At 43.5% G+C, this 27399-nt stretch overlaps 1 protein-coding gene across 8 annotated transcripts in view; it reads right to left on the reverse strand.

The window, feature by feature from the left end:
- RBFOX2 (RNA binding fox-1 homolog 2) overlaps positions 1-27399 on the reverse strand; it is a 179400-nt gene that overhangs the window by 100326 nt on the left and 51675 nt on the right. Inside the window, exon 1 of one of the 8 annotated variants that reach the window (XM_032107760.1) lies at positions 21234-21445. The exons of 5 other annotated variants lie outside the window; for them this stretch is intronic. In XM_032107760.1, the coding sequence (XP_031963651.1) occupies positions 21234-21248 (15 nt within the window). In that variant the 5' untranslated portion in view covers positions 21249-21445. Of the gene's footprint in view, positions 1-4090; positions 4178-17401; positions 17464-21233; positions 21446-27399 lie in introns of those variants that run through there. 2 more of the 8 variants (XM_032107761.1, XM_032107756.1) reach the window with 2 other exon arrangements.

Here is a 27399-nt window from a genome sequence, read left to right on the forward strand (position 1 = left end):
CACTCCTTCCTTACAAAAGGAGCATGACCAATTTGGAGAGTATATTGGAGAGTATTTGGAGAGCATGACATTTTCTACATCTAAAATAAATAAATAAAAGTTTCTATAGCCATTGTTTCTGTGTGAAGATTTGCACAGACAGAGAAATCAGTTGCCCATAAATGGAAAAGCAGCTATGCTTCTAGATCTCTTCACTGGGGAAAAAGGATGAGGCTCCCACAATGAACTTCCATCTCATTCTGCCTTTGGCCAACTTACTTAGACCCAGACCCAAAACAGCTCACCATTATGATTCTGGAGCTCACCATTATGATTCTGAAGCTCACCATAACGCCCCTTCCTCCTCACCATTATGCCCCCACCTCCTCACCAGAGGGCTTTTTGGCAACCTCGAAGCACCTCCCTGAATGCCCTGCCTTGGGGCACAGATAGAATCTGGTTTCCTCTGAACGACCAATACTTTTTATTTCCTTCTGTTTTCTGTAACTACATGTTCAAAAGGTGCCTGCCCCTCATTCTTTTGCATAGCTCATTACTATGCACTCAAGCAATTTATTATCTCCAATAAAATCTTTTTATGAAAAGGCATTAATTTACACAAACCCAAAGTCTTTTCCACAGCCTGTTTTTGCTACTTCATATTACTGCCCCAGGTTTTAAAACCAAATCCCTAACTAAGTTAAACATCTTACATTTATTTCACAATCCAATTCTTGTCATTTCCAACCAAGCCTCAGGGGAATAAAACATTTCCAAATCCTAGTGCACATATCTTCCTATCTATAAATACCCATCAAATAGGCAAAACAAAACAAGGACGGGGAGCATCACCTAAGCACCTCTGCTGTTTTAACTACAAATCCAATAAAACTACCATGCTGTAAAGTTTTTGATGTAGGCTTAAATACTGTGACTTAACCAGCATTGAGATACTCGGGTGATACTTTGGTAACAAAGCATCACACTTCCTGTGTCCCTCAGATAATTATATGACAAAAGCCAGTTTTAAACTCATAGTTGCCAAGATGGACACAGCAGGACTTTACTGACCAGTAATAAACTACTGAATTTTCTGCAAGACTGGCCACAAGGGCTGGTTTACTACTGCGCACTGACTTGCAATAAATATTAGTCAAATATAAGATGGCGCTGCACTCTGTAATTCTGTTTTGAGATAATAGTCCAACTGCATTACCATCCGACCTACTATGCCCATGCATTTCCAGTAACACAAGTTAAGTAACTTATAAAATCATACCCTTGCTCCTGCAGATGCTTACATGTATGAATAATTTTAAATTTACAGAAATACGTAGACAGGAAAAGATCTTCTGACACAGAATCAGATCAACTGCTATCATATAACATCAGCTTAACTTTTTATAAAATCTATCACACTGTATCTTAGAGCTGGGTTTTACAGCTACACTATCCCAGCAAAAAGGCTGCTCTAGAGTATCTGGGATCTGTGCTCTCCAGCTTAATGCTATTCCAGAGCAATTTCTGTCTTTCCTTTGTTCTTGTGCTAGTACTGTCCTATGGTTTAGCCATATTTTCTCTTTCCCTTACAACCAACCTTCCTCATGTATCCCCTCTCTAACCATCCAAACACGCAGCTGTTCCAGTCTTCTGTCACATGACAGGCTAGCTATTCCCCAGCCTCTAGAAGCATGTTCTTGCACCTGATCTAGCCTGTGCTCATCTTTATTTTTAAAGACATTACCCCGAACAACATTAGCTCTGTTTCACAATTGCAGCTCTAAACTGCATCTTCTCTAGTCTCATTAGTACTTTCCTCTGTAGCACCACATCAGATGCTGTAGAACCTGTCTATAGTAAGAGACGTCATCCCATTATGTAAAATGCCCATTATCAAGGTAAGAAAATTGGTTATCTTAAAAGCAGACAGGCTGATAAGGCACAACTCAGTTTTAATGGATTTGTGTTGCCTTTTATCGCATTTTTTATTTGTATCCAAGCCTTTAATTAATTTTTCTGTGTCAGCATGCAGCTGAGGTTGGGCCAACAGGGCTGTATTTACTCAGATCATTCCCTACCAGCAATAGATCTATTCCACTTCCTGTTCTCCAAAACATATGACAGCACTCTAATTTGATAGATTAAAACTTGTACCAGATCTGCAACTGCATGAACCAGTTCTTTCAGTCTCAGGAACAGGCACCCCCCTTCCCCAGGCAACCCTGCTTCCCAGCCCAGCCTACCTGCACTAACTAGAATCTTTCAAATGTCCAGTGTGGTTGCTCTTACGGTAGGTTCATGCCCTTTACCAATCCTGCCCCTGTTCCCAAGATCAACTCTACTTAAAACAACAAAGATTTATTCAATTCTGTGACCACAAGAGCATCCTCATAACTACCCTATCCTCAACACTAAGTGGCCCCACCTCCTCCCTTCTCTCTAACTGTATTTTGAGAAACTGTCACCCATTTCCTTAGCAACATTTATAAGGTTTAATTCAGCCTGATTTTTGGCAGTTCTCATTTCATCCCTACTGATTTTAAAGGCACAGCAATATCTGCTGATAAATTCTCTTTTGTAAATTTGCTTCTTTTTTCACCTAAAGCCTTTATAAGGTTGGGCTGAAGTTTCTTCTTGGAGGATTTCTCTCCTTTGCACATACCATACTTTGTATCCAAAGTGCTTCTAAAAACCAAACAAAAAAAAGGTCCCACACAAACAACCGAAAAAAGCCCACCAAAACCAATCTACACCATTCTACATCCAGGGCTGCACTGACTTCATTAAATATATTGCTTCATGTATCAAAGCTTCTATCATGATCACCCCATCCAAAGGTGGGGAGATGGAGGCTCCTGAACAGCTTGTTTTCCAGTAGTAGTCATAGCACCAATAATCCACTCACTGTGTCAACAACAGGTGATGATGCTACAACGACAAAAATCTTTTGACCCAATGATTATTAGCAGCATTTGTTCTCCAAGCTGTATCTGAGAAATTAAAGTTTTTCATACTAATATTTATCTCTCTAAAGGTACTGGGAATAGTATCATTTCCGACCCTCAAGTTTCTGTCCGAATCCAGTCCTGTGAGAGATTACAGCAGACTCGCAGTACTTCCCCTGGGACCTCTTTTACCATTCTTCCCCACAGCAATTTGACCAGAAACAAATCCTGCATTATCAGTATTACTCTGCTTTCTTCTTTACTGCGTACAACACAGCCTATCACCTTTTACATCTACCCTATCTGAACCACACATAATCTTGAATGCATGTTAAAGCCATGATTACTATTCTTGCAGATTGATATTATCCCTATAATATCCAGTTTCATATTCTGCACCAGTAGACCTCGTTCCTCTATTTGTCATTTTGAATGCCAGAAGCCTGAAAAAAAGCCCTCCTTGATGTTTGTGGATTTATCAATCACACAGTTCCCAACCCCCTCAACTAAGAGTATCACCCATCTAGTTACTGCTGATTCTTTTCATAACATTTAATTCTGTTTTTTCCAGCTCCTACCTACCCATCACTCTTTCTAGAGATACTGTTTTACATGCCACTGTAGCAGCATTTACCTAATTTCCCCCTTTCTGTGTACTAAGCAAGGCATGGAGATTACACAAGTTTTATCCTGTGTTCTCAAAACTCAGTACTCTGTTTCACATGCACTGCTCTCTTTGATGTCTGGAGACTGAGGAACATTTTTGGAAAATGCCAAGACCATAGCCCTGGGCTTTGCTTTGCCTGCTTTGTTCAGACTGTTTATAGCAAGCATGCTAGGTCACAATTACAAGAACAGCTATAAGAACATAATATAGCCATAGTCTCATGATGCTTGAAGTGCAGCCACAGCAGTTCCAGACATTTACCACATACTTTTTTTTTTTTAATTGCTAAAACTGTGGTATTGTGGGGACACAGCAATACAGCATAGAATCTGAGATATTTCCATGATACACAGTCATTACCCCACATTGATCTTTACTAAGGAATTACACCAACAGATTCATTTTATGAACTACATTTATAAATCTTTTGCATAATTTTCTGTTCTCCAGACAAATTAATCCAAGCCTTATCTAGTTACTCCCACTGAAGAGCTCTTACCTCCGCTGAATCTAACTCTTCATCGCTAGAAGCCTGGCTGATGCTCTTCCTCTCACCCACCAAAAATGGCATCTTTAACAATTAGCCAATCACTACATCTGCTAAACTGGGTCATCAGGGATCTGATGAGCAGCTTACAATATGTCTCTGCTTTTTAAAGACTGATGTAAATGTAGGAAACATGCCAGCAAGCAAGGAGGCATTTTCTGGCTGGGTATGTACTGATTTCCATAGCAGCTAAATAGATCAAGCAGCTCAGCCAGTTCATACTAGTGTTAGACAAACAGCACCAAGATTACATCTACAGAGCTGCAAGAGATTCTCATTTTGCACAAAAGCAGGTCCCATGACCTGAGCACAAAGGTGGCTTTTGCCCACTCCAGGTGAGAATTTATACTGGAAAGTCCCCATTCTTCTCCAGGGATACATTTACTGCTTGTTTGGTTGGAATGCATATAATGCTTTTCAAACATGAAATGCACAACTTCTTTTTTTCTTCACAGATTTAGTATCACCAACGACCAGAAAAATTACTTATGGTCTAGTTGTTATTTTGACCCTGGAATCATTACAGATTCAAGTGGGGAGGACATAAATGTAAGAAGAGCACGCACAGGAAAGCTCAGTATTCCAAAATGGCACACAGAAGCAAACATGACAACACATGGGTGACTGCAGGAACTGGATTTTTCTCACATTTCAGAAGCCTGGCAGTTTCACACAGGTGTCCTGATCTCAAGAGCAAGAAGATTTGGTGGTGGATCAGCTATGCAGGTGAGTGAATAACTCAGCACCCAGCCAGTGCCTTCTCTGTGAGTGAAACACGTTAAGCAGGCAAATGTCGCAGATCAGGAACTAGATGCATTAAAGCAGAAATGAAACCAGCAGTTCTGGGGGACGTGGAGTAGCAGCAAACCGGAGTGTGTTGGATTAGCATAATAGGGACATCACAGGAAAGAATTTGAATGGGTTGGTAAAGCCATAGGAGCCATTACTTGCCTGAACCCTGTTTGATTAGTTAGTACTACTGATTCCTCATGTTCATTTGGATTAATAGTCAAAAAACACATTAGCACAAATGAAATTACCAAAAATACACTTTAAATCCAAGGAAACTAAAAGCCCCCTAGCAAAAGGCCCAAGGAACCCAAAGCTAAAGAAAGCAGCAAAAACATGTAGCAAAGATTGCCCCTTAATGCTCGCTGCTTCTGCCAAGGAAATACCTCAGGCAGACAGCAGAACTTCAGTCACTACACATCCAGTTTTCATGGATAAATTTCACAGTTTCAAAAAAAAATGGACAAAGAAAAATTCTAAAGATGGTATTTAACGAAGTCGAAGCTCTGAAATAGCTCCTGATCATGTCTTTCCTGCTCTAGGTGCTGGAGATGTCTCTTTTCCATCTTTTTCTGCAACACATTCTCCATTTGCAAGGCAATTTACTTAAGAGTGATAGAGTTTGTTTGCATGTGCCACTACCACTCTAAACACTCTCCAACCAAGCTCTGTAGTCCTGAAACCGGTCTAAAGTGGCTTAACAGCAGGCACCATGCACACTCTAAACTGTGGACATAAGATACCTGCATCCTGTTACTGCCCTTAGGTCTTCACTGCATCATCTACACGTAACAAATATCAATGGTTCGTCTAGACTGGAAAATAAGAACAGTTTTGAAAAACAATTACAAATACACAACATAAGAGGAGAAGAGGTCAGAATTAGAAGTCATTACTTCTTAACTACTGCTTATTTTCAAAGCCTCAACAAACTCTGCTTTAGGGAAGGACGTGGAAAAAGGAGGCAGAACAGTAATACGAAGTCAGTCTGCTAAAGGAGCACATTGCAAGACCTCTGTCTGCTGGACAATTGGCTTTTTTGTTTTGTTGAGCTTTCTTACAGCCATCCAATAGAATGGTAACATTAGCAAATTCCAGAAACCTATATACCACAGGGGACTCATGAAATCACAAGCCTGGATCTTCCTCAACCAGAAACCAAGCTCTTCGAATACCCAGCCTACACTGTCATGGCTGTCAAGAGAGACAGACAAACACTTCTCGATCCTAAAGTTAAGATTTTTGTAGGCAGAGTCTTCCTTAAGTTGCAAGTACAGATCCTGCCCACGCAACTTCAGCTGCCGGACATGGACTCAAGTTAATTCAGGCAAAACTTACGATTGCCCAAAGTCTACCTCTGAAATTATTACAAAGGAAAAATGTAAGGCAGTGATGAACACTCATCTGAAGTTTGAAAAATCCCCTGTCAAAAGACTGTGCTCCCAGAACTGAGGTTTTATTCACAATGCTAACGAGCTGGCTCCCAGCAAGGCAGCTTTAACAGAACAATAACTCACAAGAATATACTAGTGATTAAGTTGCAAAATAAACCTGCCAGTAGTCTCAATACACCAGCAGCATACAGGAAGAAACGACTTCAACTTTCCTTTCTAGCCCAATCCATTGCTTTACATACATTACAGAACAGGTTTTAACTATACAGTCTTGAGACAACCCCAGAACATGAGTATAACATGCATTCAAAAGAAGCTTCTAAAACCAGACAGGCTCCATCACCTTAGTTATTACCAAAAGGCACAGTATAAAAGGGGGAAAAGACAGTATACACAGATTTTTTAGAAAAAAATTATCTGTGTCTTGGGTCTGGGCCTCCTTTCAAGGAGAACTCTAAATACTTGGCACTGCTTCAGGAAGTAAATAAGTATACTTCTGAGCTAAGATACTTGGTAATGGAGGTGATTCTATCACAGCTTTCTTTTGGGACCACTTATATATGCACTGATCTCGGTAATGCTACATGTCCATCAAAATGCTTTTTGCTTGTTACATGAGAAACAAAAAGGTGTCCAGATGCAGAATTTTAACATCAAAGAAGACAAGGAGTTTTCTCTTGGTAGTTTAGACATTACATGAGAGCCACACTGCCTTTCTATATTCCTTCGGGGGCAGTGGACAAAGAGGAAGCAAAAAGAATAGAGTGAAGGCAGTTCTCCTTCATTTCAGAGGCTGTTCCAGAACCTCAGTCAGAGAAAAGCTTTGCCCATTCTGTCTCTCACAGTCCCACTTGGTTTTTCACTTAACAAGCAGCAGCAGTTCAATTAGCTGATCCTTAAGGGGACAAAGGGAAGATCCGAAAAAGAAAGATTTGACTCTTCTAGAAATAGAGCAGCTTAAGTCTGAGCATTTCCTCAGATCTATGCTAAGCCTACAAAAATTAAGGTTAATTCCTTAATTAAAGAACCACCTTCCTAAGAATAAATATTATTAAAAGTCACCAGATGGTAGTATCAGACATACTCTCACCAAGTATTTTTAATTGAATGAATCACAAACCAGGGCTGGACCACACTGACGATTCCCCTGTAGTGTAAGTACAGTTCTGCCATTACCTCAGACCCACCAGCAAACGGCCACATGGGGCTGTTGGAAACGCCACATGCATTCCCAGTCTATCCCAGCAAATGGCTCACGGGATAAACCACTTTCAACAACGGTTTGAGCCAACATGTTTCACCCCGCCTTTGCCCTGGGGTGAAGGGAGAACATGATCAACCATTGCAGAGCATTTCAGAACGTTGCTGTGTGGCTGCGTCTTACTCATCCAGCTGAGCACTTGCTTCCTAACAGATACGGTTTTGGTACGGACTTTCCTCCCCACCTCGCCTCCCAGCTTATCAAATTACCTCCACGTGACAAACTAAAATAGAATAAGGTACTTGTTCCAAGTTAACGAGTGGCCACACAATAAATTATGCTAGTATGAACTTAAATTTATCCCTACCTTAGAGTAGTATGGCTTCCCGGCTACACAAACAAAAGCAGGATTTGGGGGAAAGGTTTTCAGGGACAGCATTCTGCTGCTCTGACACAGGAGCAAAAGCACTCCCTGCCCAACTTGGTGCAATCGGAACAGCAGAGCAGCTGCCCACATCCTGAAACTGTGTACGCAAGAGGCAAAACACATCAAAAATATTAAACAAAACTCTTAATTGAATGAAAGTAAGAAAGAAAGAAACAGGCAGCACTGTCTATGTGTGATGGCTGGGTTTGAGACTGTATTGCTGGCAGGAACTGAGGAATTGGAGAACATCACACAGGCAGGACCCTTAGGTGCTGCAACAGCAGGTCACCAAATAAATCTCAGGAATTCATCTGGAAACAGTTCCAGGACAGCAATATACAAAATATGACACTTAAAGCATAAATCTGCAAAGGTAATTTCATGATAGAATTACATCTGTCCATTAATTTCTGCAGGCCTCAGTTCAAAATCTTGCCCACCTGCTCAGCTTTAGATGATGAATCCCGTTTTTTCACCCATTCCCATTAAAAAAAAAAAAATTTAGAAATCCCAAACTCAGGCAGCTCTAAAGAGATTCAAGAGAAAAAAAACCAGAAGTGCTGCAGTGAAGAGTTTGGTGCATTTGCTGAGTGCACAGAAAGGATCCAGAAATAGCATGCAAAGCTGAGGTTTGGCAAAAATGATGCCGTTTACCCGGAAAGAGGAGAGCCAAGACAGGCTAAATGAATGGTGACAGCAGCAAGTCATGCTTTAATGTAGGGGGGACCGCAGGGACTACTTTGTCTTGAGGCAGAGGTGCTAGTTACTGCTGTGTCCTTCTCCAGTGGTTTCAGTGGAGAAGCATAAGGCTGCGGTGGAGAACAGAAAGAGGTATCTTAAGAGTATGCCAGCTCAGAGGCAAGGAGTAGTCTTCATATTGCTTTCTGCCTCAGACTAAAACAAAAAAAGTAGAAGACAGCAAACACCTAGATTTTTTTTTTTGATTGGGATTTTTGAAACCTATCTATTTCTGAAAGCAGGAGAGAGAAAACTTCTGGAAATCTCTTTATTCTCACAGAGAGTCCCAGGACACAGGCACAGAGGTCTGTCATGGGCACATAAGATAACTGCCACCCACTCTTCTCCCCAAGACCCAGAAGAACAGAATAAAGGCTGACATGGCTCAGTCCAAAGTCCTTTCCTGCAGGCTAGCTTCAGCTCCCAGCAAGTTCTAAAACAAGCCACAGCAGCAGAAATCCCCGGACAACAACCACTGAGGGCTTTCTCTGGTTCCACTGTCTGCACAATCAAGATATCTGCTCTTTCATCAGCTTTCTGTGACCTCTATAAAAAAGATTCACTCATGTACATTCACCCTAATTTGCCACACTATCTGCATTCTCTGTCCCAAAACCATGATGCCATAAAAATGGTTTCCTGGCTCCCACAAAAACCCGTATCTCTGCTTTCTCTCACTATCAAGAAATCGCCACCAAAGACTTGGCTCATGTTCTCTGGCCAACTCTCCAGTTACTCTGCAGTGGGACTACTCTCACTTCATGGTAACAGGACTACTAAGGCAAAAATTAACTGCAACTCCTCTGCATTATCAGCTGGGATATCAGCAGCACTCAAACTTCAGTCTTTGCAGCTTTACAGGTCTCTTAGCATGAATTTAAAAGAACCACTTATCTCAGGCTAGAGATTCATGCGTAGGCCACAGTTAAAGTAGGGCAATACTTAAGCTGCATCTCAAGCTCACATTGTAATGAAGCGAAAGCTGCAACTTCAAGCTCTGAAGGGGCACAGCAGGCACACTCCTGCAACTGCTCTGAACTAGACAGCTTCTGAAAAACTTGTGTGAATCTTAAAAACCTAATACAGCTCAACAGCATGCAACCTGTTTTAGCAGGCAGATCCAGCTGCAGCATCATCTTTCACATACATCACCAGGTTCTCAGTACAGTGCTGAGAATGAGGTCCTATTCTGCAGCAGAGGAACGTAGTAGATGTGCTAACACTGCAGGAAGCAAATTTCAGAATGGCAGACTGCCAACACCTCTGGGCAAAATGAAGAAAAACCATCACTGCCACCCAACTGCCCCAAGATTGTCTGCAATAGAACAGGAAAATATGGAACTGCCATCAAGGCAAAAACAAAGAAAATGACAGCCACTCTTTAGAAGGAAAAAACCCCATGCTTTTCTTCATGCATTCTCTTCCTGGCTTACCCTCCTTACAATTATGGGACAGAGGTAATAACAGCCACTGAAAAGCCCAGCTGTCACATTTTGGTAATTCAATGACTGCCCACATAGATCTAATTACCTCAGCCAGCCCACATGCCTGAGACTTCATGTGGGCATGGCCATTCCTCAGCCTTGCCCTGACAGAGGTTCGGAGAGTGGAACCAAGAGCAATGCTAGGATGACCTGAGTTTTTCAGAGTCACCAAGGTTAAAGTATAGGGACAAGAAGGGAAACAGCTGCTCTAGACCTAGAAACAACAGAATGCTTAAAAACCTAGGAAAATAATTAAACAAACTAATGAGCCATAGTTGGCAAAGGAACCACAGGTCAAGGCAGATACAATTCCTCAGCAGGGGGAGAGGTGAAGAAGGGGAGAAGCTCTCCCGTATCAGGACAGAGAGGAACCAAGTTAGCAGCTCCATAGCAGAGCTGTGGCAAGGAGGGTAGAGAAAAAGGGATGTATCAAGACATGAGGTGATTTATTCTTAAGTTTCAGGGCTGGAATAAGCAGTAGAAGATGAACAAAAGGAAACATCTGCGGTGGATCCAAACAGGAGACAGAAGTGGGATGGCAATGCCACAGGGTTTGTTTTGTTATTGCGTTTGTTTGTTTTAAAAGGAAGTTAATAGAAAAACACCAGCAGCTTAAAATGCTCCAAGCACACAGCCTGCCACTCCTCCTAGGTTATGACAAAAATTCGTGCCCTGTAATGAGAAGGGCTTCCTGGGATCCAGCAGCCCTCCAACTCTTCACCCCCAGCTGGGGGGCGGAGGGGGTTCCCGTATCAGCGGCTCGGCAGCATGGAGCTCCCCAGGCTGGCACCGGCCGCCTGCCCAATTCAGACCTGTAATCTCCCTCGACTTTGATTTAATGCAGCAATTACTGGTAATGTGGTTTGAAGGAGATAAATGCCCAGTACAGGGCTGGCTGGCACTGACGCTCATTTCGCTCATGATGCGAGAACAGTTTTAATTAAAATCCCCTTTATGATAAAGGAGCTGCTTGACTGGATGTTTCTGTGCAGCCCTGATACAGAGCCTCCTCCAAAGCGGATTAGAAATCAAAGTTTCCCTCTTCTCGCTACTGGCAACACACAAAAATAGGGAACACTGTCACCATGTCACCCCTCTACAATTTCCTTAACCCTAGAACTGCTGGAAAAATGCCCACATTTCCTTAAAAGCAATTGCTTTTCCTTGTCATGGCTCTAAGTGTTTTCCAAAAACTAAGCACAAGAGCTGCTTTAATTGGAATAAACGCATCCACAGAGCTCATCCTCTGTGATTCAAACCTGGTTTCCCCTCCATCTGGTTTAAAAGGGAATCGCCTTGGCTACTTCTATGGCAGACCCATACCTATAGCCTGCATTCTGGCAAGGAGAGGTATCAGCCCCATGGTGCTTTGGCAAGGTGGTAGGAAATCAGGGTTTGGCTGAAAGGCTGGAAAAGTAGAAGCCTCTGCTGGGTGAGGCAGAGCTGCATGGACAGGGGAGAGAAAAGGAGCAGCACTGCAAGATAAAGGCATAAAATTTGGCAGAGCAGTCAAGATCCCAGCACAGACATGTTCCAGAAATGATCTGTCAGCTCTTGATTGAGTTACAGCAAATGTAGGTGCAATTTTGGGTTGGTTTTCTTCTTTACACTATAGGAAATACCAGAGATGAATACATTAAGCACCGCTAGTTTCTATTGCAAGTGCCAGGAGCAGATTGTCACAGTGAGAAATTGGCCTTGTGCATTACACAGAAAAGGCAGCACTGGGTTTGGAGGCCTGCAGACAGTGCAATGTGAAGATAAAGAGCCTCAAGTCTGAATGTGCATTATTCCTCTCTTCAAGCCACCCGAACACACATAAACATAAAAAGGTTGATTTAAGCAGCTGAATTTCTCTGTGACCTTCAGAATATATCTTTGGGAACTACCTAGGCCCTGAAACAGGTTCCAGTCTTCTCAGAGCATGTGCCTCACCACCTGAGCAGTGCTCCATGTTCCCTGACATTGTCTTCTCCTCCAATGATGGGATTCTGCTCCAAAACCCCTTTTTCTTTAAAATAAGAAAGCAATTTCAAAGTGGCTGTCATGTTCCATGATTCCCCACCCCCTTCAGACAGCACAGTATCAAACAACAGATGAAAAAATAAGAAAAATCCTGACAGAACCAGGAGGGATTCAGCACAACAGCATAACTAGCTGACTCCAGAGGAGTCTGAAGGAGCAGACACCAGACCATCAAATGCACTGCCATGAATGATGAAACCAGCCTTCAGGAGAACCCTGTTCCTCAACAGGATGAACAAAGGGTAAAAACACCAGGTCAGAGACAGCAACACAAAGATTTAATGTGGTTTTGCTGGACCACGAGGGAAAAAAATGAAACCAAAAAAGGCCTGGTATAATTAACAAGATTAAAGGGGGATTTAGGATCAGGACAGAAAAGCAACGGGCCAGATTGATCCTTACAGGATTAAAGCTGGAATCCTACTAAGAGTCCAGTGGTTGAGAGATCAACGCAATGTAATGGGATTAAACCAACATCAGCTTTTGTTTTTACACAACTGAACCTCCAGCGCCCATACTTTTACTGCTTCAGATAAGCAGCAGAAAAGTTGACTGGTACCCACAAACAACTGGGGCACAGGCAGCCAAGCACTTCCCCTTTGGCCCTCTCAGGCAGAAGAGCAATAGGTAATGCCACTTTCAGAAACAAAGAACAAAAAAATTGTGGTTTATTACAAATTGTCCAAAAAGCCAAGAAAGCTGAGGATTTACCAAAGTCTGTGTTCTGGCCAGCCTTAAATTAACTGGTATCAAGTGCGATGGGATCACCCCAGGCCTGATAGATGGGGAAGGCAGGAGGACAGTCCCAGCTGCAATCAGACATGCTGCCAACGGGCAATTGGATTTTGATATTGTCTCTTGCCGGCAAGGAACAAAGGATGCAGTATACTCCACGGAACATATCAGCAAACACATTTAAGACAAATTGTCGCATGTCCCCATTGCACAACAATATCCAAGAATTACAAAAGTGAGAAAAGCCTCTTTCAGCATGTATCATTTGCATTACAGCTGGTGCAACACATGCAGGCCAGCTGCACCTCTGTTCCCCTGCCCTGAAATTTCCAAAGCTTGTCGGTAATTTGAGTTGGTAGCAAGGGGGAGGGGAAGAGGGAAACAGGACAAGGCTAGATATTCTTTCTAGATATGTAAGCTATTTTTAAAGTTTTTAATTCTTGTAGGAGAGAAAAACATGCATGTTTAAATGAGAGGGTATCCATCACCACCACACTTGGTTGAAAAGGGAAGGGGTGTTTATTGCACACCTGTTCGCAACAGCTAAACAGCTGCACTGAAGAGCAACATTCCTCGTGCAAGGAAAAAACATTAAAGCATCTCATATTTCTACAGCACTTCTCAGTCCAAAAGGTGTTTAAAAACAGCAGTTATACATACACTGTGTACACTCTGCTGAAATTATCTTCTGCAGAAGAAAAATTTCCCCAACACTAATATTTAAAAACACCAATACCACCCATTTCTTAAAAGATGTCACAGTCAGTAGCCTCACCTATGCTGAATGGGCTTCTCCTTTTCAGCTGGTTGGTCCAAAAAAAGTAATCGCCATTCACTGCTCCTCCTCACTCAAGCAGCAGCCAAAATCACAGTGTAATAAATCGGGGAGGGGAAATAGCTGGAACGACTGCTGGATCCAACAGACCTCAGAGCAAAACTGCTCTGCAGTGCTGCTGAGATGGTCCTCATGGAGATATGCACCCCACTTATGTTGCACCTTCCTGAGGGATGCTTTGTCTTTACTCACAAGGGTTCTCCATCCAAAAGGCATGTCATGGAGGCAAGCAGACATCACCATCATGATTGAGGATGGAATGAAAAAGGAGGCCATTACAACAGAAATGAAAAGTGAAAAAATATCGACAGGCAGTTCACACTGCACACTTTCTATCTTCTAGCCACATATACATATTTGAATTCCAGCATTTTTTCTGCATTTAAACTTTGTTTCAACACTAGATGATTTATAAATTATAAAAAAATGTACAGAGGAGTGTTCTAGTATCATCCTATGCCAGCTCCTTAAATATCATGAATAATAATCCCTAAGAATATCTTAAAAAATTGTCATCTGGTCAAAATATTTTCACTTCATTACTGCCTTATGTCCAAGATTCAATCAGAGCATTGTGTGGGGGACAGCATCTTTCATTTGAGGCAGGAGAAAAACTAACTGCCTTCGCCCTGGATTCAGCTACAGACCCAAGAACCATCTGGTAAAAAATCAGCCAGCGCATTGTGCAGGCAGTATATTAGTCATGAGACACAGGACTTTGAGAACAATGAAACCTAAATTTAAGGGACAGACAAAGGAAACTTAATTACTTGTTTAAGCTTCTTCACAGCTTTGAGGAATCTTTAACATTTTTAGCAAAAGAATTTAGCACTGGAGGGCACAAAGCACATCCTCAATGGATTTCTTAATTTTCTGCAAGCCTGTTTTCACTTCCAATGTGGAACTCTCCACGCTGGTCCACCAGCACAGCTTGCCTCTCCAATGCACGGCTGCAGGGTGACTCCCATTGCCTTGGGTACGGGGTACCATCCAGAGCCGCAGCACTGCAGATACAGACTGCAGTTCCTTCCCCAAACTGACCACTCCATACAGAGAACATCTTGTCTGACTCCTCTACATCACTCAAGCTCCTGCTGTACCCAGTAGCCCTTGCTGAACTATGAAGGGATCTTTTCCAGCTAAGTCCAAACATACTTTTGGTTAAGCATGCACACATACACAGTTGCTACCCTAGTGACTGCTTAGAGCTGTGGCAAAAAAGCAACCCCAATTCAGGTCCACTCAGAGACCTTTCCTAAACCATTGCCATTATCTTGGGGCTTAGGTCAGCTCTAATAGGCTGGAAAGTTGGGTGGAGAGAAACCTAATGAGGCTCGACAAGGGAATAACCCCAAGTACCAGTATAGGACTTATTAGAGAGCAGCTCTGCAGGGAAAGGCCTGGGACTCTTGGTGGATGACAACTTGACCATGAGCCAGCAGTGTACCCTTGCGGCCAGGATGGCCAGTGGTATCCTGAGGTGCATCAGAAAAACTGTGGCCAGCAGGTCGAGGGAGCTGATCCTCCCCCTCCTACTTGGCCCTAGTGAGGCCACACCTGGAGTGCTGTGTCCAGTTCTGGGCTCCACATTTCAAGAAAGACAAGGAGATACCACAGACGGTTCAGCAGAGGCTACAAAGATAATTTGGGGTCTGGACCATCTCATATGAGGAGAGACTGCAGGAACTGTGCCTGTTTAGTCTGGAGAAGAGACAACTGAGAGAGGATCTCATTAATGCATTTAAATATCTCAAAGGCGGGTGCCAAGAGGTTGTTGCCAGGCTCTTTTTGGTGGAGCCCAGTGGCGGGATGAGGAGCAATGGCCATAAACCAAAACTCAAGAAGTTCCACCTCAGGATGAACAAGAACTTCTTTACACTGAGAGTGGCAGAACACTGGAACAGGCTGCCCAGGGAGGTCATGGAGTCTTCCTCTCTGGAGACATCAAAATCACCTGGACATGTTCCTATGTCACCTACTTTAAGTGATCCTGCCTCGGCAGGGGGATAGGACTAGATGATCTCCAGAGGTCCTTTCCAAACCTAAGAATGCTGTGATTCTGTGAAAGCAGTAAAGTTCTGTCACTAATGGAATGAAGATTAGCAAATAAGCACCATGGCAAGTGCAGGAAACACAGATGTTCAGCCTCAAATTGCTATTATCTGCACTCTTCCTCAAGCTTTCAGCTGGAAATCATGAAGGCTGAGGTTTATTCTCTCCTTATTCTCTTACGGTTTATTCTCTTCCTTCCAAGATAAACAGGCTGTTTTGTGAAAAACTGACTTAAACAGGACCCAGCCCCTGTCAGTCTTCCAAGACTTGGACAGGCTTACAGCAAAGAGTCCCCCGTGCTCATCGCTGTTTGGACAGGTGGGAATACAGCAGTCAGGCAGAAGAGCCGCTGGAGAAATTCACCAACTGAGCAAGCCTACAACCCCCTAATTCTTTTGTTTAGACTCATCAGAGAAGGGAATTCCTGAACATGATGGCAATGTGCTGTACACCTGATTTACATAAAACCAGATTAAAAAAATCACTGTAGCCTACAGAACAGATCATCCTGATCCTGAATCTTCATCTTCTGAAGCCAATACCTTGATTTGAAATAGCTTCTCTTTTTGAACTGCACTGGGCATTCTTGTCTCAGCAGTGACCTTGGCATCTTCCACAATTACAGGCTTGCAGAAACACAGAATTGGGAAAGATCACCTGGATTATCAACTCTAGTCCTCTAATAACACAGGCAGTCACATTATATAATCTCTTTCATACACTCTGCTTTCTCTGTTTCCCAAATCTCCAAAGCCTGTATAAAACCCTAGATGCAAATAGATGCAAGTTGCTTTGTCACACAAAGCCCCAGAGGAACGCAATGCAGACATCCCCAACCCAGCTGTACACAGAGCAGCTCGAGTGTGGAAGCAGTATAACCATGTTCATGAGGTGCTGCACCAAAGCTAATAAACCTTATCGAGCAGCAGAACTCATTATCTCAGCTGCAGTGCTGGACAAACATAACTATATTACTTCTGGATTCAAGCTGCTATGTATGCATGCCACAGTATGGCACCACAGGGACTTGCAGGCTGGGGAATCAGCTTACAGGCTACTAGCTCGAGGATTTTCCCATGAGCTCCATTTTATGATTTTCCAGGGCTTTTCTGCTCCAGAGCAAGAATCCAAAAATCAGTGTTTCTATTAACACAAAATGTCTTTTAACATACTCAAAGAAATTCACCCAGACTTGACCTCTAACATTCACTCAGGAAAACCTTTCTACATCCGCACAGTTTCCCAGAGGCAACCCCATCTCCGCCTCTCTCAGCACTGACCACGCCACGCGCGCACCTTTCACATGCAGCACCTGCGCTCTCCCTCCCGTCAGAGCTTCGAGTGATGGTTGACGTGTGCATTTGCCATGCCTACCAAACAGGTTCCAGCCAAAGACCTAGAGGCACAGCCAGACTTCCCCAGCAAGAGCTGCCCCAGGCAGAGCAGGGTGGCAGTTTTCCCTGGAGAGCGACTTGTTTTGCTGCTATCAAACTCATGCTGTGAAAACCATGCCATAATGTCCATACTTTTCACTGGCAGTAGCTACCTCTCATGAAAAAAGACCAAACAAATAATAGAGAGACCTGGCGTGAGGAAGAGCTCGTTGCTAAGACTCAAGTTTGGCAGCAGAGTTGGCTTTCCAATCCCTTGGTGGTAAAGCTGATGAGCTCGGAGCCTAGAGGGAAAAATTATTCCAGTGAATGCAAAGAGAGACTTTTAAGTGACAAAAAGGCAAGTAAAAGACAGGTCAGGAAGAAAACCAATGAAAAAATTCAAAATGAGCTTGGCAAGCTTACTAGCACTATTCTTGCTGTATGGTAATTAGTGGGTCTAGGTAAGATCTTCACTTTCAGGGGGCTCTAGAGAAAGAAATCATTTCTAGTTGCAATAGGCAGCCAGCCCTCTGACAAACACTCAGCATGTACTCTATACATGGCTGCGAGAAATGAGGAAATTATCCATACCCACTATAAACAGAGCAATGAATCCAGTGCTTTCCTACCAGAAGCCTAGCAACAGCATGGACCTCCCTTACCTTGCTCCCTCCTGCCTTTGATAGTTTCAGCTGTCTTTGAGCACAGGAGAAGGATAATTCATAAATTGCTTTGTAGGGCTGCTGCCCCTTCCTTTCAACCTTTCTTGTTACAACAGACCTCCAACAAGGCAACATTCATACATGCAACTCTCAGAACACATCATGCTCTTTAGAAAATACTTGGAATGAAATGACTCTAGATTGTATCTCATGACTCACAGTACACAAAGATTCATCTGCTCATAAATGAAAAAACTCGGTCTTTCTTATCCAGTAAAGGGTTGAATGCTTTTCCCACCTTCAAATCACTCTGCTCCTGGCTGTCACCAGCACAACACCTGCCCCCCTGTTGTCATTCCTGATCTCCCTCAGCACAAAGACCCTCTTTCCTTCGTAGCCCAAATTACCCATGTCCCAGTTAGAGAACTAATGACTAGGAGCTCTCTTGAGCAATTCAAGAGCCCAGACAGCTGCACACAAATGGGGATGAGTGTGAGTAGAAACAAAACTAGAGTTAGATGGTCCCCCACAAACAAAACCCTTGGCTGCAAAAACAGAACGCCTGTATGCACCTCCTATCCATAAGGCAAATACCCACCTTGAGTTTCAACACTGACAATGCACTCAAATGGTCTGCAACATCAGAGAGACTATCATACCATCTCTGCCTCAGAAAGACTTTATACAACTGCATCCTACACAATAAAAGTGTTAAGATAAATAGTTTCTCTTGATATTTAATGGCACAGATAGTCTGCCGCCTTCACTTCGCTCACAATGCCAAGCATTAGGTCATCACAACAGATATTTTAAGTTTCCTACTCTCCAGCTCTCCACAGCCCACAATCTCCTGCAGTCTACAAGGCTCTCAAATATTTAAGAGTATCCTGCAACAAGTTCCCCCCCAGGGAATACAGTTCAGCAAGCAGGAATGTCAGACTGAACCAAGGCTACACCACCACTTCATTCCAGCACTATAATCAGGGACTGTGATGTTGCAGGTAGCCTGTACATCTGGGTTCAGTATCCATGCCACACCACAGCTGCAGAGGAAGGTGCGTTCTCCTTTTTATTCTACTATTTGTCAAACCTGACAGCACTCAATACTGCACAATCTCTTCAAAGAAGATAATTCTGTAACATGCACCCCTGCGGGGTGGGGGGCTGGGGGAGAAACATCATGGTTGCTGTGAGAATCTTAATTCTGGATTTCAGGACTTGCATATTTAAAACCTCAAATTTAACATTGCATTAATGTAGCTTCATGCATTGAATTAAGAAATGACTCAGTACAAATCTCCATGCAGCTACTGAAGTCCTGACATTCCAAGGACAAGAGGCACAGAACAGAAAAAAAAGATAGCACAGGCAACAAGAAGAGAATGAGAGGCAGGGGAGAACCTGTGAGCAGGGAAGCAAGAAACTGGCACAGCTGAGGCACAACAAACCCCACACCAAACCAGATCTGTCAGTCGAGGTTTCTTGTTCTCACCGCTAAAGGTTATGTAGCCTGTCAGGATAAAAAGAGCTTAAAGCAGAAACACAAATGGGCACAGAGAAAAAGGTCCCTGAAAGGTCCAAGTACAAGAAGATTCCCCGAAAGTAATAGTGTAACCTGTACTGAGAAAGATCATAACCAGATAGCAAAAATTCACTAATTTTTTTTAATTATCATGGCACAGTGCCCAGATGATGTCTTTAAAACTCCTTCAGCTATTCAAGCATTTAATATTTATTTTCCCCACTTCTCTGAAGTTAAACTGCAATGCAAACACAGCAGTAGTGCTGCCTGAAGTTTAGGGTGCAGGCAGAAGCAGCAGCCCATGGGGTTCATCCACTGGCAAGCATCCCAAAACACAGCCCTCTGTTAAGAATCCAGGTCAGTGCTTCACCTTTTGGGCCAAAGCTGATCTCTAGGCCGGCTAACACCTCTATTTTATACTAGAGTGCTCACACACCCCTCAGCACAGGAGGTGAGACAGCAGGGCAGCTCTCCTCCGTTCCCACACTCATCCTCCCCATTTCAGCAGAGTAAGGAACATCTCCATTGTTTATTCCTTATCTAAGATCAGCAGCAGCATGGCTGAATTACTTCTCCTCTCACCCCACCCACCAAACCAAGCACAAATCTTAGCTGAGCCATGGGGCCTGCCCAGTCTTTCTCCCTAAAAACCAGCAGCCCAAGTGGGGGTCCCACACACCAGGCTGTGGCAAGGGGCTAAGCGGGGAAGGTGGACGTGCCTGCCATCAGGGCCTGCTGGACGAAACCAGGCAAGTGTGCATACCCCTGTGCAGAATCAAGTTACCCTGTAACAAAGATAGTGTGTGTATGTGCAAAGGAGGGAAGTCAAATCCTTCTGCCTGGGTTCCAAGGCTTGCTTTGTTGCTAAAATAAACCAGTGTTTGTTCCTGGGAGTGATGGGGAGCTGGACTCAAAGCAGCCAGAGGCAGAAAGCCCCCAAGTTCTGAGTTACCAACAAGGTTTTGTTGTTTTGTTTTTTTTTTAAAAAACAAACCAAAAGAAAAACTTGGGACCCAACTATTCTTCTCATCACATATCTAGGTAAGGAAACCCAAGGGCAAACTGCTGATCTCAAGGGTGCCGAGGAGCAGACAAAACTACACGTTTATGACTGAGCAGTCTAAGAGCTGACTGCTCCAAAGGAAATTCCAGTCTTTGCTAAAAGGCTGAAAATATATATGCCTTTGTATAAGCTATTACTTTGCTTGCTGGATCTATATAACACTTTACACGTTTTTCCTGACATTATTTTCCATACTCCACCAGAAACTCGAGTAACTGTGCCACTTCTGGAAAAACAACCTCGCATCCAGCTTTTCTCGAAACAGTTTCTCCCCTCATCCTCGAAGTCCCAAACTGCAAAACTATCTAGCCCCTTCCTGCTTCTCTCCTAGCCTTCAGAGACTTAAAAATCCCTTTCAGCAGCACTCCTTCACAACCTGGGATGTCTCTCAGTAACACCAAAAATCCCATAAAGCAGAGGCACATGGGAACAGCCTTATGCATTAAAAATTTTATATATATATATATATATATATATATATATGCACACGCAGGTCTCTTAGCTGGCAGGCAGTGAGCAGCATTATACCAAAAAATTTTGTCTTCAAGGCACCTGCCCAAAACTGTTCTCTCCAGAGGAACTTACAACCACAGGAAAAGCCTGCTTGATACCCAGTTAATAGTACTTGCTCGAAATATTATTATTTTTTACAAGGGAAGACTAGACCACTGTGAGTAGAGGCTGCAGAGAACTAAGCCCAACAGTGAAGGCCGCTCACGTTAGTGCAGAGTCCTTCAGCTTTCCATTCCTTATATGTGCAAAGTGTGCAAGCCCTCACACACGCTTCCTACTCACCCAGAGGTACATCATGTTAGCCTGGGTCCTTCAAACCCAGCAGTGAGATGATCCGGCAACACAAGAGGCACTTCGGTAAGACTGTCGAGACCGAGGTTGGTCGAGGGTGTTTTTTGGTTTTTTTTTTCTTAAAGAAAAAACATCCGAACGGCTCAGTTTGAGGCTTAGAAAGCGTCTCGCCTCCTCCACCCCCCTCCTCCAGCTCTGGCTGCTCTGTGCTCTTCTCTCGCACTTAATCTCTCCCTGGGAGTTCCCAGCCCCGTGTGTCTGTACTGGCGTGCACAGCACACACTCTGCATTCGCCTCCAGGGAATTTCTCTCTGTCATTCTGCTTCTAAAAACACAATCTCGGCCTCACAAGATTCTTGCAAGAGGCAGGGATGGGTGGGGTTAGTAATAAATGCAGCCTGGCTCCCAGTGCCGGAGAGCGCTTACTTTAGAAAAGGGAACTGTAGCCGTGAATGAAGCAGAGCACAGCCTCGTCCTCCAAGGTCACTGGGGGTGAGGACCCACTCCCCCCTACCCAACTAATTGCTCCTCCAGGAACCATCCGTAGATGCAGGCGCCATAGGCAGGTTCTGCACGTCTTCATCTACCCCATTAGTCAACACCCCAAATTCGGTCACAATTAAGTAGCTGTATTTAATCATTAACCACTGACAAGCATCAAGGAGCATAACTACGGGAATCCTGAAGCTAAGGAGAAAATCCGTGTGTGCCAGCGCTGGAGCTCCCTCAGGAGAAACAACCACTGTCGGCGTGAGCTGGGGAAAAGAAGCGACACAGATAAAGGGGTTAATCTGCTTTCGCAGGTGGCTCCACATGAGTGTTTTACAGACTTGCATACTGCTAAAGGGAAAGCAGCAGCTGGCTCCGGTTCCTCAGAGTGTATCGGGTTCCCACTTGCCTGGAGGCAGCTTCCCCCCAAGTCTGACTGGGGCAAGTGCCCTCCGCGCCTTGCGCTCCCAGCCTGCTCCAATTTCAGGATTGCAAAGCTCTGCCGGTGGGGCGGCAGCCCCGGGAAAGGCGCGCTGAGCAAAAGACACTCGCCCCAGTTACCTCGACAAGCACCAGCAAGCCCTTCCCCGCACGAGCAAATCCTCGTCCCATCCCCCGTGCCCGATGCCACAGGATGAGTGTCACCTCGCATCTCATTAATCAGTTCAACGGCTCTTCCAAACTAGGAAAACGGGTTTCTCGCCCCCTTCCCTTCCCACCTCAAAATGAAGAATTGACTTCCCTTGCCGGCCTCCAAATGCTAAGTTAAATATGGCTTCGTCTCAAACGGGGGGGGGGGGGGAAGAAATTTGAAAAAAAAAAAAAAAAAAGTGTTTTCATTGAGGCACTGGTCTCCTTGGAAATGAGTTTTGAAGAAATATTTTTATCTCAGCTAAAGATATAGAAATGGTGCTATTCCACATATCACCTCTGCTTCCTCTACTTAGAGATTACTTAAATGCAATCCAGCAGGCTTGGAGCAAAGCAAGCGTCAGGCTCCACACGAGTCAAGCCCTGTCTACATGGGGTGACAAATGGATGGGCCTCCTGTCACAGCCAGCCCAGACACCCCAGATGTGCTCCGCACCCCCCAGGCTCCCCTCGCCTTCAGCGAGCCACAGACACACCCCAGGGCACGCTTGTCCCAGGAACAGGCCTGAACATATGGGGTGCTGATGGGCTCTAAGGAAATAAATACATGACTGTCACTGCAGTCCCACATAGAAACCTGGAGAAAAGGCTTATTGTCATTACCAGGATACAGCAGTCATAGGGATCTGCTAGTTAAAGACAAGCAAGACGACACTCAACTTTCCAGCCCAGAAAACCCTGCTGCTCAGGGAAAGGAGCAAGAGCTCCTCCAGAAAACTGGGATTGCACAGGGTTGTTCCATTATGGCATTGCTCAGGTCTCCCATCTGCTCTCACCTTTTCACACAATGGGTCAGGTTTAGAGGGTGAAAAGCAATGTTCCTAAAAATCACTTACTGTACCAAAGCCTATGCACCACAGACTCCAAAGAGTGAAGCATGTGATCCATAAACCTGTTCTCAAAGGCTCTGAGAGGAGCGAAACAGCAGCAATGCTGACATTTGCATCACGATTAGACCCTTCTGTTAACACCTCTGCAGCTGGGTCACACCAGCAGCAGCGACTAGTTCAGCCAGCCTGAAGACTGAAGCAGACATTTCTGCACCCGATAACCTTGATGGCATTTTCAAGGTTTTCTTCTGATCCAGAATCACAATTCAAAAATGATCCTATGGTCATTTAAATGAAATCCTACTTCATATGTATTCCCATAAAAGACTTGAAAAGGATGACTCTTGAAACTAAGCTGAAGAGTTACTAAAAACTTCCCTAATTAAAAAAAGGGGAAAAGAGAAAAAAAGGAAAAAAAATTCTTCCCCTTCTTCCCCAAGCTCTCATCCTTTAGGCCACCTTCAGAGAAAGAATAAAACTTTCAGAATAAGCCTATTCCTTAATTTCAACAACTGAGACTTGTTACAAATCATCCCAGCAACTCCACATTGTGCATTCAACCTCCAAATCAAAACAAGACCCATGAACCCTCTGTGAATCATCCAAATACTGCCTCAAAATTTATTTGCCACTGTTGCTACAAGGCCACCACCTCTCTGCAGAAGGCATATGGGAAGATTACTGCGAGCAGCAGACTTCTGGTGATGTAATACCTTTGTCCTGGAGCAGGAGCCCTGTTTGATGAACTGCAAGAGCAGGTTTCTCAACACCCAGTATTCTCAAGCAGTGAGAGGAGTACCCGACGGGTCAGGAAATGAGGCTGTGGGATGACTCTAGAGGCACCACCGCCCTGTTTCAAGAGAGCTGCTGCTGCCCAGAGGATCAAACCAACACTAAGAACATGAAGTGCATGCCCAAGACTATCCATAGTTGCAGAACTGGCAGCAGTGCCATTTTAGCCTCAGATTACAAGCAAGAAAAAGGTTTGGCTTGGATGATACAATCGGGGGGTGGGAGGAACAACTAGATGAATTATTAGGTCTTCTTTATACTTTTTTTCAGATTTTTCAATTACACTAGCTGGTATGTAAAAAGTATCCATACAAGACATTTCTTTCAGGAAATCATCAAATATCACAAAATATTTCCTAAGGAGCAAGAGGACAACAAGTATGTCAGTGCATCTTATTCCAGAAAGACAAAACCAGACATGACTAAGACAGGCTTCTGCCAGGGGATCCTTCTAGCTAGGATCCCCTGCAAATGCTTTACCATAATCCTAACAGCAGTGGTTTACAGCATACGTGTCAGGGAGCTTGTAAAGGCTGCTGTGTGTGGAAATACACATTATCTCTTGGGGATCTTTCACGTCTCAAAAAGGATTAAAAGTAGAAAGGAAAAGATTTTAAAATTAATATATACCAAGCTATGAGAAAAATGTTCAGAGAGCTGTAGCCGAGTGAAACATTGGTCCCCCTCCTCTGATGGGAGACTGTTGTGTAAATCAAAGTGAAAGGGGAAGAAAGCAGTCTGCAAAGACTTTAATGCTTGTTAAAGAGGTAAGGAAGGTCTTACCAAGTAACAAAAGGGGAAAGAGAAAAAAGGGAGCAGGTAACCACCTATTTAATATTGTATAAAGGTATTTGGAAAAATAACAGACACTGGAAAAAATGAAAAAAAAAAAATCTACCTGTTTCTGTACCAGTATCAAAAGCCTTAATTACATGTAAGAATTATTGTGACTACTCAGTTATGTGCATAAACTCAACCCAAATATACTGCTGGTATAGAAGTTTCAAATAAGCCAAATGCTTAAAAAAATAATTTACAAAAAGTTCTAGCCTATTTAGGAAAGATCCGAGTGGGCAAACAGGGAATGGGCACGGCACAGTTTCAAACAGACGTTATCTGTTTCTAGCTGATTGTGTCTCAGAGGCATATGATTTCAAATGCTCGTGGATTAACATTCTAGCAGATAAAGCTCAAGACACAGTACAAGCTGGTGTGTCTGCTACACGCTACTGGAATCATATTAAACAGCACACAGGATGAGTGGCTAGATGAGCACCTCTTCATAAGAGGGAAAATCCCATCTGATCACCTGGAATTTCTAATGCGACAACACTCATGGGAGGCGTAAGGGGGCTAGTGTCAAAGAACACCCTCCAGGTTGCTAAATTAGAGAAAACAATTTCTTAGTTCAAGAAGTGTTACACTGAAAATTAGCAAGTCCATATTAGATTCCATCTTTACAGAAAAGAGCAATCAATTGTAAAAATATAAATTAGCGGTAGCTTAGTTAAAATGATTGTGACAATTGCATCCAGATATATGTAAGGAGAATAGAGACCAAAGCAATGCACCTACGTACAGTACTCAGCACTTGAGTGGGACCAGAGGTACAGTGGCATATTTTTCCTAGACAGACAGATTGCTTATTGGGCTTCCCTGTCACATCCCCGCACTTGAACACTTGTATATATTCTAGCAAGTGAAAAGAAAAAAAAAAAAAAAAAAAAAGAAGCTGAGAGAAGAAAATAGAAAGGAAATTAGAAAGGGAAAAAATAAAATTTACAAGGGAATCCTAGCGACGGGAGGTAAATCCATAGTCAGAGCTGGAAGATGATAATGTGTTTTTAAAGTTTCTCAAGAATAGAAACCCCAGCAATTGCACTGATCTGCTACTATGGGGAAAAGGTAGAAACATTCCCAATACTGAACAAAGAGCCAAAGCATTCAATACGTATTTCTGTTCTATATTTGGAGAAAAGTCAGCTGTTGCAGTCTGTGATAACAAAATGCCTTCCATTCCAGCAGTAACTAAGGAAGATGGTCCAAATGCTACCCAACAAACAGCTCTGTGGCCCTCTTATCTAGCTTGAGCTTGCAAACAAAAGGGATGCAACCAGGTAACAAGTGGGTTTTAACCATACTACAGCTGTGAACATACTTAAATGTGGACACTTGGGAAAGTCTGCAGTCTGCTTGAACTGCATCACCTGCATTTGGAGCTCTAATAAGCCCTAACATTAAATCTGCCATAAGGCCAAAAGTACAACCGTAATGCAATAGCAACCCCAAATGCAGGTGTTTCTTGCAGCCCATAATAATTAAAGCCTTGCTGCTGCTCACTGAGCTTGGCCAGCCTCTGTCATGCCAGAAGACTGCATAAGGAAAGCAGCACTAACGGTGAAGGCATGAGATTGCAGCAGGCTGAAGAGGGAAATTTCATTTCAAACTGAAGGAAAGCAGTTGCTCCCACAGCCAAAAGCCACACTGAGCATCCACACTGGATGCAGAAGCTGGCTTCAGACTGAGGATGAAGACTCAATCATTGTCCTACCATGGCAAACATTTCAAGAACCATCTACAAAAGGTCTGACTGGAGATTGGAACAGCAACATGATCTGTGGTGCCCAGAGGGAAGTTTCTCCAACTCAGTGGCTGCTTTCCATGGCTTATCTGACTCCAGCAGAAGGTCCCAGGAAGAGAACAGAGCAATCAGACTCCTGTTAGTCATGGGTTTGGGCATGCATTGTGTCTTGGGGGTTTTTATTTGGTTTGATTGGTTGATTTTTATTTGAGGTTTGTTTTGGTCTCTTGAAAGAAGATTAGAGATGGGGCTGGAAGCTATCTGGGGAGAGGCACAGAAGGCAGCCCTGGGCACACATGCAGTTCCTATGGAGATAAGAGGATCTTCTTTGAGGTTGGTTTGCTCATTTGGGTGCTGCTGGAGACGACCCTGCCGGCAGAGTACTGCTCATTTGTGAGACTGCCTCTGCTCAGGATCCCGGATTATCTCTGATTATCAGAATTTCTGAGCCACAAGGTAGATTTCCTCCCAACATCCAAAAGGGCTCCAGGAAGCCTCTCTCTGCATTATCCTGTTTATGAAAGGAAGCAAGAATACAAAATGCGTACAATAAATCACCCAGAAAAATACCACAATCCCTTTCAAATGTTTTGCCAAGCAAATAAGCCAAACACTGGCATATTACAAGGAAAAAAAAAAGTAATTTTGTTATAGAGCAACCCATTTCATTACTAGAAAACTGGATTCCCTGTTTTCTCTTCTGGTACAGCAAGAGGCTTCGGAAAAGAGAGTACTTATTCAGAAGCAAACTATCAAGGGCTAGTTCATCTTCCACGAAAAGCAGAAAGCCTGAAACAATAAAACACTCTGACAT

The sequence above is a fragment of the Corvus moneduloides genome, chromosome 4, assembly GCF_009650955.1.
Source record: "Corvus moneduloides isolate bCorMon1 chromosome 4, bCorMon1.pri, whole genome shotgun sequence".
NCBI lineage: Eukaryota > Metazoa > Chordata > Aves > Passeriformes > Corvidae > Corvus > Corvus moneduloides.